Source organism: Leuciscus leuciscus, assembly GCF_965113295.1.
Source record: "Leuciscus leuciscus genome assembly, chromosome: 3".
In the NCBI taxonomy this organism is placed as follows: domain Eukaryota; kingdom Metazoa; phylum Chordata; class Actinopteri; order Cypriniformes; family Leuciscidae; genus Leuciscus; species Leuciscus leuciscus.
Window position 1 is genome coordinate 48629562 of NC_138727.1, and position 13471 is coordinate 48643032.

Below are 13471 nucleotides of genomic sequence, written 5' to 3' on the forward strand. Positions count from 1 at the left end.
CCCTGTTCCCCCTTTGTGGGCCCTTCTGAGGAGGATTGAGGAGGTTAAAAGGGAGGAGAGGCAGAAGAAAAGGAGGATGGGGGATGTGTGAGTCCTAAACACAGGTGCCTACATCTGTTCATCCTCAGGGCAGATGCTGCAGAGACACAAGCTCAGAGGACTTCATCTTCAAAACAAAAGCCTGAAGTACACCACAAGTCAGAAGTTTGGACACACCTACTCGCTCTTTGTTATTATGATCCGTCGCATTATAAAGTAACTGTAAAGTCGCATTATAAAGTAACAAGTCATTAAAACTATGGGGTGAAAAACAAACAAACATGGAATTATGTAGAGACTAAAACTAAACTTAGTCTAGATCCAAGTACGGCTTACTATACATGTGTGCACAAAAGTGATATTTCGTAAAAGATTTTAAACTTTATTTTATTACAAAAGGAGCAGATATTTAAAGGGACTCTCTATATAAACGCACAGGGCTCAATGATAAGGAGTTTAATGGTTACTTGTCCTGCCAAAAAAAAACACAAAAATAAATAAATAAAATTATCATAAATAACGTTAACAAATGAACAAATTACAAGCAATAGCACAAATAAATACAATAGAGCAAATATACAAATAAAATAAACAGATTTCAGGTATGTCTAACTGTATTCAGGTATGAAATACTATAGATATACATTAATCCTTATTAAAACTAAAGTAATTCAGCAGATTTGTACAGAATTTTTGAGCTACTGTCACTTTAAGAAACAAATGCACAGATCTGACACGCATCAAATTTTCTCCCAACTGTTTTAGTTCTTTTTGATTAATTTAAGTGATTAATTTATTATTTTAACTTGCCAAAATGGGCAGATTAAACATAATTTTGAGTGCATTCGTCCGTTTAAGCGAGATAAGACAAGGGAACTCAGTTCAGTAACCTTTATTTAAGGAGGAACATATGCATTGATGCTTTTCATTCTATTCTATTCTATTAATAAAGTTGTATTAATAATGAATAAGTTCATGCACAATTTCTGTGACCTGAAAATGTATTAAGTCACACTTAATGCCTTATTATCACTGCATTATAAAAACAATATTGAAGCAAGTGTCTTTTCTCTTCACTGATGCTCACTTTTCTACATCATTTTTTGTCTTTGAATCAGCTGTTTCTTAGTGGATGACCTCAGTTCTCCTTAAGTTCACAATCACAGGTGTTCGAGCAAACATTAACTATCAACACGATCCACTAATGCTTCACAAACACAAGTGGCACAGACTCGACTTTGAGCACTTTATTGTTTAAAATCAGCTTTAAAATACAGTTAAAAACGTCATTTTACTTTAAAGTATACTTGAGCTTCTTTAACATATTTATATAACTATTCATTTCATATATATATATAATACATATATTTTACAACACACATACACACATAATGTTAAATATTTAAATAAATAAAAATATTAAACAAAACATTGCGTTTATTTCGAATTGAATTAATTTTCAATTTTTCATTTTTATTATGAATAAAATGTAGGCTAATTCAGTACTGGTCAAACGTTTGGAAAAATTATATATAACCAAGCCAAAAACTGACTGATTAGTTGGACTTGTATGCTGTTTTAAGTATACTTTACCTCTTTAAATTAAATACCACCTTGGTTGTTCTTATCTAATGAGAGTGAAATAATAATAATAACATTATTATTAAATAACATATTGTGTATATTGTGAAATAACATTCAGACATTTTAGTGCTTAAGTTTCTACTGGCCACTGTATTGGTCTACAAAATTAATTTTAAGCATTTAACCATCAGATCAAAAGGTATTTAAGATTATTAGAAACACATAGTCTACATTGTGAGGTGTGTGCAAACTTTTGACTGGAAGCTAGTGGAACTAAGAGAAATCATTTCCAACACAAAATCATCACGTGGGATGAACGTGCACTGCATCGACATCTTTAGCGTGGGGATTGTGGTGTCAAAATTCCTATTCCTTGTCAAATCAATATGTTGAGAGAGAGACAGAGGTCGATATGTTGTGGTGGCCGGACGCGCGCATCAGTCCCAGGAGCCCTGGAAGCAGATGTGTTTTGATACGCGCAGGCACGCGACAAGCGTCAGCTCCCAAACGTCCACGCCTGTTTCCTTACGCTCGCACACACCCACAAACAGACTCACACGGGCGCAAATAAGAAGATCCCTGCGTAATTATTGAATGATTGTATCCCCTCGGGAGGCCCCCGAGTGAAGCTCAATGAAGCCACGACCACCATGTCCATGGCAACGGCGCATGATAATGAGCCTCGTGGTCAGAGCCAGGGCGCGCGTGGATTGTTCTGCGCGCCCGCGGGCAGCTGCTCAAAGTAATATGATCTGAAAGTTGAAACAATGCATGGACCACAGGTAGCCTCTGATCAACGCGCGTGCTTTTTGTATTTAAGCGGAACTATATGATAAATATGCGACTAAAACAAGTATTTCTCATTCTAAGATGGACGGGGTGCGAATTACCCCTCCTCTAACCCCCAAAGGAAGTGAAAACAAAAGGTTGGGGGTGTCTTTAGTAAAAGTGCATTTGCCTATGCTTTTTTAAATACAAGTATATGTTTCGACAGGGTTTTAGTAGCTAATGATAAACATTTAAAACGAACTAGTCAAAGTTAACGAACGCGTAAGCGTAATAATAAAGTGATGCTGCGCGGTCATTATAGCATCACGAAGGGTTAATTCAGGTTGATTGGGACACCTTTTCCAAGTCATCCCAATGGCAAAACAATGTCCAAATCACCCTGAATTCACCTATATAAATCGACCAATTATATAATGAAAAACAGTGCTTTATTTACAGTATTTTAGATTATTAATGGTTGGCCAATTGCGCGACACGAACCTATATATAGACAAATTGCTCCAAAAAACAAACAAACAGATGTTTAAAATTCCCTTAAAAATAAATAGTTAACCCCCTCCCTAAAACACTGGATGCGCGCGCGCCTCTCTTTCTGCCCTCTCATTCATATTACCTTCTCCAATCGAGTGCCACGTGTTTGTAAGATAAACCGTGGCGTATCAAATCAGATTCTCCAACCCCTTCGCCGATCGATAGGTCGCAAACAACATTATAGCCCCTAATTGTGATCCCCACACGACTTCATATGATCGATCCCGTGTGATGCGAGCCCAGCTTAGGTTCCCACGGCCGCCCATGTGCTGTCTAACTCCGCTGGGACTGCAACACTTCTGGCTTCGCCTGCGCCATCTGGCCCCTGCCGGCCCATACCGTTACAGGTTCTTTAACATGCTTCTAGTTCAATTTAGACCCAGGGCAGTGAGCACACACACACACGGGCAGAGGGAGGGAGGAGACAGGCGTTTAGTCAGTGGCAGATGGTGTGTAAGGGTCTGGTCGCGTCTGAAGGCGTACCGTAGACCCCCTTCAGTGACTGTCCCCCGAGGGGCTTCACAATCAATGAAAAACGAAAGCGCAAAGAAAGGCAAGAACAAGAAGCGAGCGAGTCCCACTGACCTGATAGCCGAGGGGCTTGAGTTACCACAGGCTTCAACTGTTAGTTCATTCCACAAGGGAGAAGGAACGAGCAAAACAACCTGACTAAAAGCTGTTGCTCGAGAACTCATGTTTGCCTTGCACACTGTAAAGGGTATTAAAAAGGGGAAATAATACAGTAAAATGAATTGGTTACAGAAAAAGTAAATTGGTTAACTTTAAGACACGTTGCAAAAATACACCAAATCATTTTATCACATGCATCACTAAACAGGCATAAGCCAATAAATATTTGTTTTCTTTAAAGATATATATATATATATATATGTATGTATATATATATATATAGTTAAAGAAAAAGTAGGACAAAAGTATTAACTACCTTACACTTTACTGTTAAAAAAATGGTCCCAAAAAGTTATTGTCACAGTGATGCCAATGAACCATTTTTGGTTCCCCAAAGAACCTGTCAGTGAAGTGTTCTTAAAAGAACCATTATTTTTCTTAGAGTGAAAAACACTTAAAAAAACTTTAATTTAATTTTTTTTGCTATAAAGAACCTTTTGTGGAATGGACAGATTCCATTGGTGTTAAAGGTTTTTCATGGAACCATAGATGCAGAATTAAAAAAAAAACGTTGTTTTTAAGAGTTTACTGAGAAAAAAATATTCAGCAACAATACATAAAACCCCCAAAAGTTTTTTACATTTTTCATGGGTAAGGAAACATTCCCAGAATTACCTGTGCAAACCTGTATTTTTTTTTTAAATAGCTTTATTGATGTTATGCATCATTGTGTTTTAAGCTTATGTTGTTATTATGCACTAAATACAGAAAAAGAGGAATTCCATCTTTTCCAGCCCATGCCCAAAGTCCCACCCCAGCCCCCCGCGACCAGCAAAGTTTCTCCAGGAATCGATTTTTTTCCCCACTCTATGATGTCAGAAAATTTGGCTCATTTAAAGGTTGGTGGATTGGAAATACAGAAAGAGCTCAAAGCATATCTTAACACAGTGATGTAATTTGTCTCACTTGTGTTTGGTTACTATGGACCTCAGGCGAAAAGCTTTTGTGCTTAAGAAAATCGCACTTAAATGAACGACCAAATTAAGACCCCCCTTCCACCACCCCCATTACACACGCGCAAATCTCGCTCTTTTTTCTCTCCTACACACACACACACACACACACACACACACACACACACACACACACACACACACACACAACACTTTTTTTCACACAACGAATTCTAGCTAGGGAAAAAAAACGTAGCGGGTTCTTCTAATGTAAGACAACAGTCGGGCATCGAAGAGGTTCAAAAGACGAAGAAAAACAAACATATATTTGTTTGAATGGGCTCCTGAGAATGGAACGATAAGGAGGCGATTTGCTTGTTTTTGTGGGGCTCTGTGGATCGGCCGATTATGAGAACGGTAGCGCAGGTGCTGCCCAAATTACCATACAGCTGAGAGCAAACTTATTCCGCCAGCACACAATAGCGGTGAGCCCGGGGGATGGCCACGCGAGTAACACACACACACACACACACACACACACACACACACACACACACACACACACGCGCGCGCGCTTCGAACTCTTTCACTGCACGCGTATACACACACGCACGCGCGCACGCACACACACAGCGGAAAAGGGAAAAGCAAGTGGAGAATTTGGCCTCCATACAAATGATGCGTATTCTTTTGTGAGTTTGCCTGACGCACACACAGTGTTAGCCTGAGGAATGTTTTTTAGACACAAATCAGGACTCCCTCAAACAGGAAACGCAAAGGGAAGTAGACATGAGTTGAAAACTGAGAATGTCTTTCTTAAATGTGCTGGAAGTTAAACTAAAAAAAAAAAAAACTAAAAAAAATTAAAAGTTATATTTTTTAGACACACACAAAAACACGCGTAACTCCCTGGGCGCGTAAATGAAAAAAAAATGAAAAGAAAACTTGTACGCCACGTTGCACTGTGTCATATTCTAATGCAAATAATAATAAACAATGTGTCTAAAACTTCAAGTTGTAAATTACAGTCACTTTTACGCACACACAGCAGCGCGCTGATGTGTTTGGTTGGTTGGTTGGTAGGGGCTGGTTGCAAGCGAGCCGCATTGTAAAGCGTGGGACAGATTGGGGGTAGCGGTTCATTAGCATATTATTACCCCGGCATGTGGCACCCCGTATAAAACTGGCGGCAGGCGGCCTCGCTCCAGATACAAACGCACAGTGTCCGTCGGAGAAAGACGTGAGGAGGGATGTTGGACCAGTGACAAACCCTGGTTTAGGATCAGACGAAGAAGGAACTATAAGAGCACACACGCGCATTCTTCTCCAAATTTTGAGGATTATATCATTCCGACGGAATTCCACAAGAATTCTATTTTAATTTGGAACTTTCAGTTTGTTTTGGACACACTTTTTTTTCGCGGGGAAGAACTGGGAATTGTTTTGACATGAAAGGGAACTGCGTTCACGCTCAGTATCTTTTGAAAGCAAGCCTCTTCCAATGAATCAGCCGGCGAAAAGAAGAGGCTTTTAATACGAGGGATCTCCTGACTGATCTGGGAGCAGCCAAGTTGCTCAAAGACTTTCCCAAAAAAAAAAACTATTTATTTATTTATTTATTAATCATGGGACGCCACTTACTGTTGCTGTTCTCCATCCTGTACATGCTGCTCTGCCAGGTAAGGACTCCTCGCTCATATCAGAATAAGGTAATGTGTTAAATTGCAATCACATTTATATCTAATACTCATACATTCATTCTTCTCCAGGCGTCTTCCTCTGGCGTCTTTGAGCTGAAGTTGCAGGAGTTTTTGAACAAGAAGGGCGTGCAAGGCAACAAGAACTGCTGTAAAGGTGGACTTACCACCCCGTACCAGCAGTGCGACTGCAAGACTTTTTTCCGCATCTGTTTAAAACATTATCAGCCCAATGCATCTCCAGAGCCACCCTGCACCTACGGAGGCACCGCCACCCCTGTGCTGGGGTCCAACTCTTTCCAAGTGCCAGATACCTTACCGGATGGCTCTTTCACCAATCCCATCAGGATGAATTTCGGTTTCACATGGCCGGTGAGTACCCTTTAGTACCAAAGTAGACTTCAAAAGTGATGGTCAGCTCATTTTCTAATGGACAAATCTGTTTTTGCTGTTGCAGGGAACTTTTTCTCTTATTATTGAAGCGGTGCATGCTGATTCCAAAGAGGATCTGACAACAGGTATGTTATCTGACAGTAAAAAGAGAAAATAAAGAGTTGTGTATGTATATTGTTTTGAACGGCATGACTGAAAAACATGCATTTTCTACACAGAAAACCCAGAGCGCATCATCAGTACCATGACCACACAGAGGCACTTGACTGTGGGCGAGGACTGGTCTCAGGACCTTCACAGCGTGGGTCGAACCGAGCTCAAGTACTCCTACCGCTTTGTGTGTGATGAGCACTACTACGGAGAGGGATGCTCCGTGTTCTGCCGGCCCAGGGACGACGCATTCGGTCATTTCACCTGCGGGGAACGTGGAGAAATCATCTGCGACGCAGGATGGAAGGGCCAATACTGCACAGAACGTGAGTAAAAAATATTGTATATTACTAAATTATTAATGGTATAGTAAACATAACGCTCTGCTATCATGAAAAACTCAGATTTTTGAAAGGCTGTGCTGTTATTTAGAAAAGAGAGGGAGAAAAAAAAAGTTAACGGTTACAAACAACTTGTAACTAAAACCCTGCCCCCCACACTCAAACTCACACTCCCCCTTCCAGCCCACTCTCACAACACACCACTTGATTTATTCCAGTCGGGAGGAGGAAAGTTTTTAGGAATAATCTCACGCGTGCCATAAATTTACATGCTGCCGTTCGATTGGCTGCTGGCGGAGTGGGCCGGCTGCCGATTGGCTGGCGGAGGGGAGGTATTGTTTGAAGTGGGCAGCTGCCGGGAGTGCGCAGACAATGGAGCAGCTGTCGCCCGCTGGCCGCGCATACACCAGCTGTCCACTCTTATCTTCCCTACCCGGAGACATCGAGAGCACAGGGGAGGAGAAAAAAAAAGTTTTGACCCACAGTGAAGAGAGGGAGGAAAGAAGGGTCCCCTTGTTTGTGAGCGCCCTATTGTTGTCATGTGTTAAGCAGAAATTCTTCAGAGGTGATTAGGAGATTTGAGCATTTATTTTTTTTAGCAAGAGAGAACGCTAATAGGTTTACGTGGCCCCCTCATTTGACACAAACATTTTATGGGAAAATGTAAAAGGTGTGGATCCTTGATCCTAATGCAGGTGTTTTATCCTCCTTACAGCAATTTGCCTCCCAGGATGTGATGAGGAGCACGGCTTCTGCGAGAAACCTGGAGAGTGCAAGTACGTTCATCACAATGTTTACATCATTAGCTGTTGAAATCACATTCAGGACTGATTTTCTAACTGGATCATTTGTTTATATTGTGCATCAGGTGCAGAGTGGGCTTTAAAGGACGCTACTGTGATGAGTGCATACGTTACCCAGGATGCCTTCATGGGACCTGCCAACAACCATGGCAATGCAACTGCCAGGAAGGCTGGGGAGGCCTCTTCTGCAACCAAGGTAAGGCACACAAAAGATCAAAGAACAGCATTTATAATGGCCTTGAAAGACTAAATGACAGAGGGATGTTTGGTAGAGAGGCTGGCTGAAAGAGAAATATGAGTTTCCAAGTGCACAAGACTACAAAAGAAAGAGTGAGCAACAGCTGTCCAGCTGCGGTTCAACCATGTGTCACTGCTTAATCCACATGTGCTCAACATATGTCCGCCTCTGTTACAGATCTGAACTACTGCACACATCATAAGCCCTGTCTGAATGGAGCCACTTGTAGTAACACCGGTCAGGGCAGCTACACCTGTTCCTGTCGCCCAGGATTCACTGGAGCCAGTTGTGAGATCGAGGTCAACGAATGCACAGGGAACCCCTGCCGCAACGGAGGAAGCTGCACTGTAAGTGTACATGTTTTACATAAATTAGGGTGTATTCACACCTGTCTTGTTTGGTTCGATTGAATCGAACTCAAGTTCGTTTCCCCCCTTGGTGCGGAACTTTTGGGCAGGTGTGAATACAGCAAACATACGGACATGAATACGGATTCAACAACCGAACCGAGACCCAGCTGAAGAGGTGATCTCGGTCCGGTTCCAAACGAACTCTGGTACGGTTCGAATTTCTGTCCAATAAATGGATGACCTTAGCACACGAGTGGTTTTGTTTACAAATTTTGGTTCACTTGCAAAAAGGGCAGTGTGAAAACGAACCACACCAAACTAAAAAAATCAACACTGTATTTGGTCCGGACCAAAGCAAGTGAACTAGCGGACTTTCCTGGTGTGAATACATTCACCCTAAGACTTTACAACCACGTACATGCAAAAAAACACTCGTTCTGTTTGCTGAGCATCCCATTCCTTTTGCTTTCACAGGACATGGAAAACACCTACAGCTGTACCTGTCCACCGGGCTTTTATGGCAACAACTGCGAGCTTAGCGCCATGACGTGTGCGGATGGGCCGTGCTTTAATGGCGGACGCTGCGCCGACAACCCTGACGGTGGTTATTTCTGCCAGTGTCCCACTGGATACGCAGGGTTCAACTGCGAGAAGAAGATCGACCACTGCTCCTCCAGTCCATGCTCGAACGGTATGTTGTATTTGAACTTCACTGATCTTTGTGTTGAAACCAGTCCAGAATCTCATTCTCTTCCCACTTTGATCCACAGGTGCACGATGCGTTGACCTGGTGAACTCGTACCTGTGCCAGTGTCCAGAAGGGTTCACGGGTATGAACTGCGATCGCGCCGGGGACGAGTGCTCGCTGTACCCTTGCCAAAATGGCGGGACATGTCAGGAAAGCGCCAGTGGTTACATCTGCACATGCCCACCTGGTTACACCGGACGAAACTGCAGTTCACCTGTAAGCCGCTGCCAACACAACCCCTGCCATAACGGCGCCACCTGCCACGAGAGGAACAACCGATACGTGTGTGCTTGCGTTTCGGGATATGGAGGACGCAATTGCCAGTTCTTGCTTCCGGATAGAGCCTCCCAAATAGCCAGCGACGTTCCCTGGACTGCTGTGGGATCAGGAGTCCTGCTGGTGCTGTTGCTGGTGGTCGCATGTGCCGTGGTGGTGGTTTGCGTTCGCTCAAAGGTTCAGCAGCGGCGGCGGGATAGGGAGGAGGAGGTCGCCAACGGGGAAAACGAAACGATCAACAACCTTACAAACAACTGTCATCGTGACAAAGATCTGGCTGTAAGTGTCGTCGGGGCAGCACCTGTCAAGAACATCAACAAGAAGATCGATTTTCACAGTGATCACGACGACCTGAGCATGACTACAGAGAAGAGGAGCTATAAGACACGACATGCACCTGCAGACTACAACCTGGTGCATGAAGTAAAATACGAGGTGAAGCACGAGGTGAAACTGGAGCACGCTGGGAAGGAAATGACAGCGAAGGAGTTGTCCGATAGCTGCGAGGACGTAAAGTGCCAATCTTTGCAGGACTCTTCCGAGTTTGAGGAGAAGCGCAGGAAACGTCTGAAAAGGTAAAACTGGTGTTATTCTTGTATTAAGATTTCTTCTTGTAACTATCAACTCAACGTGCTCTCAAATGTATGCATTGCTAACACACTATTCTCTCTCTTCTCTTTACAGTGATGCATCAGAAAAGTCAAAATATTCAGAGTCAAGGTATTCTGAATCAAAGTATTCTGAATCAAAGTACTCAGAATCAAAGTATTCAGAATCAAACTATTCCGATTCGCTGTATTCCGAGTCAGCATGTGCGTCGGCATGTGCATCGGCATCCACGTCGGCTTGTGTCGACACCAAATACAAATCCGTCATGGTGATGTCGGAGGAAAAAGATGAATGTGTAATTGCAACTGAGGTGAGTTTCACATATAGTTGACTTTACATCATACAAAGAACATACATCCATTCAGCATCCTGACCTTGAATCTGGGAACTAACAGACTTTTTATTGTCTCATCCTTTTCCCCATCTCAGGTGTAATGGGCCTGCAGGAAGCCGATGCTCATTGTGTCCTATGGGAGACATTTTGAACTCCCTAAGAAAATGCTGCTGCTCGAAACCTTAGGTGGAAACGTCCCACCTCGTGACTACTGCTGCTGAGAAACTAAGACTGATTAACTGATATTCAGGATGAGCTGGTTCTCTGTACTGAAAGAAGCACAGGCAGTGGTGGCCTGTAGGCTTGGAAACTTGTGGAAATGATAATGATGGCAGGAGTGTCATTGAAATTTCAAATGTAGTTGTAAAATTTACCTGTAAAGCCATTTTAAAGGTGTTGGACAATGTGTGTCCATTTTTAAAGTTTTTTTTTTTAAACGTGGGTTCATCACACACGAAAATGGCATTAGGAAAAAAACGTAACAGAAAGATACAAGTAAAGTAAAGTATCGCAGTGTTTTGCCATGTGATGTCCAATACTTTGTCAGCATTGTGGCAACGTTTTAACAATATTTTGGCAACATTTGCTGGTTTTTCGCCAATAATTCCCACAGGCTTTTACTGTGCCCAGAGACTGCACCAAACATTAAGGATGTTAAGGAAGTAGTTTAAATAAATGTGTCACAAATTTTCTTGCCATCGACTGTCTCAGCGACACCGTGGCAAAGTTGTGACAACATTTTAGCAATATTTTGGCAACATTTGCTGGCCCCACAAGTCAGTGTACAAGGGACTACATCAAAACGGTGGATGTTACCAGACCATACTGGCCTGTCTTGCACTGGGTTAAAATGTCACATGATGTCATATCCTGTCACATGACCAGTGGAAACTATGTGTATTACTTGATCACTGTGTAAATGGGAAAAATAAGTGCTCAAAAAAAAAAAAATTCTCGAAGTCTTCCAAGCCTCCGCTTTTTTTGCATTATGGTTTAGAAAATGTGCGTAATTTGTTTTTCGACGTAAGAAAATAAGTTTGTGTTGATGATGAATAATATCCTTGTTTGTATGTATTTTGCTTTCTTTTTTATAACAAGAGTTGTATGATTTAAGTTAATTTATTTTTATTTAAGTTGTATTTCTAAATATTTGTAATGTTTTTAAGATTATTTAAGTTTGCGTTTTTCCTAAGTTGCTCCTGTTACTTGCAAAGGCACTTCGGGTTGCTGGGATGTTTTGAGAAAAAGATATTTAAAGAAGGATTGTAAAAAAATGTTATTAATGCTATTGTTTTCATTAACAGGTTTTTGTTTGATTTCCTTTCTCTGAATGAAGTTTTAGCTTAAATTATTTTTCCAAATAAAGATTATGAACTATTGAATAAATGTTATTGTTTTATTGACAGCTGCACCACATACACTGGTCTTAAATGTAAACGCTCAGCATCTTTACATTCATATTTGAATACCGACACAATTGTTACAGCATTTTCAGTCTAAAGTAAAGACAAACTTATAAATCACATGAACATAACACCAAAAACAAACTGAAAAACTTTTAGATGCTGCTAAATTGGAGCCTCTTTTTATTTAAGCCTCTTTTGTGGTGATTCACGTTTTTTATCAAGTCTTTTCTGGGTGTTGGATTTATGACTTCTATGTGTGCCACTCTGTAAGGGTTAGAAATGGTTCCTTAGAAAATAGGGAATAGATTGGGATGCAGGTTCTTTATAGGGATGAGAACGAAGCTAATCATTAACATCTGCTCTGGCCCCTTGGTCACCCCATACTGAGCTATTCATCGCTTTACCCCACATTCTGCCTGCCGCGGGTGCATCGCTCAAGAGATGGGCCTTTGAGAAAAGCCGTCAAATAGCTGCAGGATGTTTACAAGTTTTCCAACCAGACTAGAGAGAGAAATTTAAAGCTTTGGGAAGAGCTGAGGGGAAAAAAAACCCTGAACTAGTTGGCAGATTTCCTAAATGGATGAAGCTATTTGGCAGGTGTTTTGGCGGGAAAGCCTTTCTTGATTTCAAACATGCATGAATAAAAAAAAAGAAAAGAAAAAGTTGTTTTTAATGCATTTCTCTTAAAGCAGTTTGTGCTTTCTATTAAGAAAAAACGTTGCAAGATATTTTGTATCCTAACATTGAAGTAGCTAGAGAACAAAACATCTTTTGTTGAGCTTTTATGGCTAAACATTAAGCTGGAGGAGAAGTTCAGAGGAGTTCTGGCTGAGGTCTCTTACAACACTCATCAATGGAGCTCTGGGGAACAGGCAGAGTCACACAATGTAGTGGCGGACAATAGCCGATACAAAAGGGCACCATTTGGGAGAGGCAGTGTGTGCCTATGAATGGAGGGAAGGGGAGGGGGCAAAGAACGACAGATGTTGTCTGTCCTCCTGAGTCAAAGCGTCCTGCAGGCAGAAAACACCAGCTAGACCCCACATGGCAATGGATGAGAGACACAATGGAGACCAGTGGTGGACGAAGTACACATACCATGTACTTGAGTTAAAGTAAAGATACTCAAGGTAAAATATTACTCAAGTAAAAGTAGAAGTGCTGCCTTTAAACATTCACTTGAGTAAAAGTACAAAAGTATTTGCCTTCAAATGTACTTAAGTATCCAAGTACTATGATTTTTTTTATTGCTATAATGTCCTATTATAATTTTTGTCACAAGACTCTTGCTTAACTCAGTCTACGTGAAGACTGTCACTCTTGGCACATCAATCTATTAATAAAATTACATTAATTAGTCTATATATATATATATATATATATATATTTGAATTGAATACATTTTTTGTGTGTTTAATTTTGGACGGAAGGGGACTGATCCCATAAGGTATAATACATTTACAGTATTTACTGTACATATTTTTCACAAGCGTCTATGGTCATAATTATAAACATCCTAATGTTATGATACATTCACATAAACCTGCACAATGCCATTGAATATATATACACACACTACATTATGGGAGCAGCCAATTTC

General features: G+C 41.3%; 1 protein-coding gene across 2 annotated transcripts; it reads left to right on the forward strand.

The window, feature by feature from the left end:
* Positions 1–5088: 5088 nt before the first annotated feature.
* On the forward strand, positions 5089–11933 carry dla (deltaA). Of its 2 annotated transcripts, XM_082164612.1 has the most exons (11): positions 5089–6205; positions 6296–6595; positions 6681–6741; positions 6835–7092; positions 7823–7883; positions 7976–8106; positions 8326–8495; positions 8973–9189; positions 9269–10097; positions 10207–10441; positions 10561–11933. In XM_082164612.1, the coding sequence occupies exons 1-11, from the start codon at positions 6152–6154 to the stop codon at positions 10564–10566; spliced, it is 2322 nt and encodes a 773-aa protein (XP_082020738.1). In that variant the 5' UTR covers positions 5089–6151; the 3' UTR covers positions 10567–11933. The 2 variants fall into 2 exon arrangements, with proteins under 2 accessions (XP_082020738.1, XP_082020737.1); XM_082164611.1 differs by having other exon boundaries at positions 10207–11933.
* The last annotated feature ends 1538 nt before the right edge of the window (positions 11934–13471 follow it).

Bases quoted from the DNA above. Each gene is read 5' to 3' on its own strand.
- dla (XM_082164611.1), top strand. From the start codon at position 6,152: ATGGGACGCCACTTACTGTTGCTGTTCTCCATCCTGTACATGCTGCTC. The intron at 6,206-6,295 runs GTAAGGACTCCT...ATTCTTCTCCAG, and splicing joins TGTACATGCTGCTCTGCCAG to GCGTCTTCCTCTGGCGTCTT. The intron at 8,107-8,325 runs GTAAGGCACACA...CCTCTGTTACAG, and splicing joins AGGCCTCTTCTGCAACCAAG to ATCTGAACTACTGCACACAT.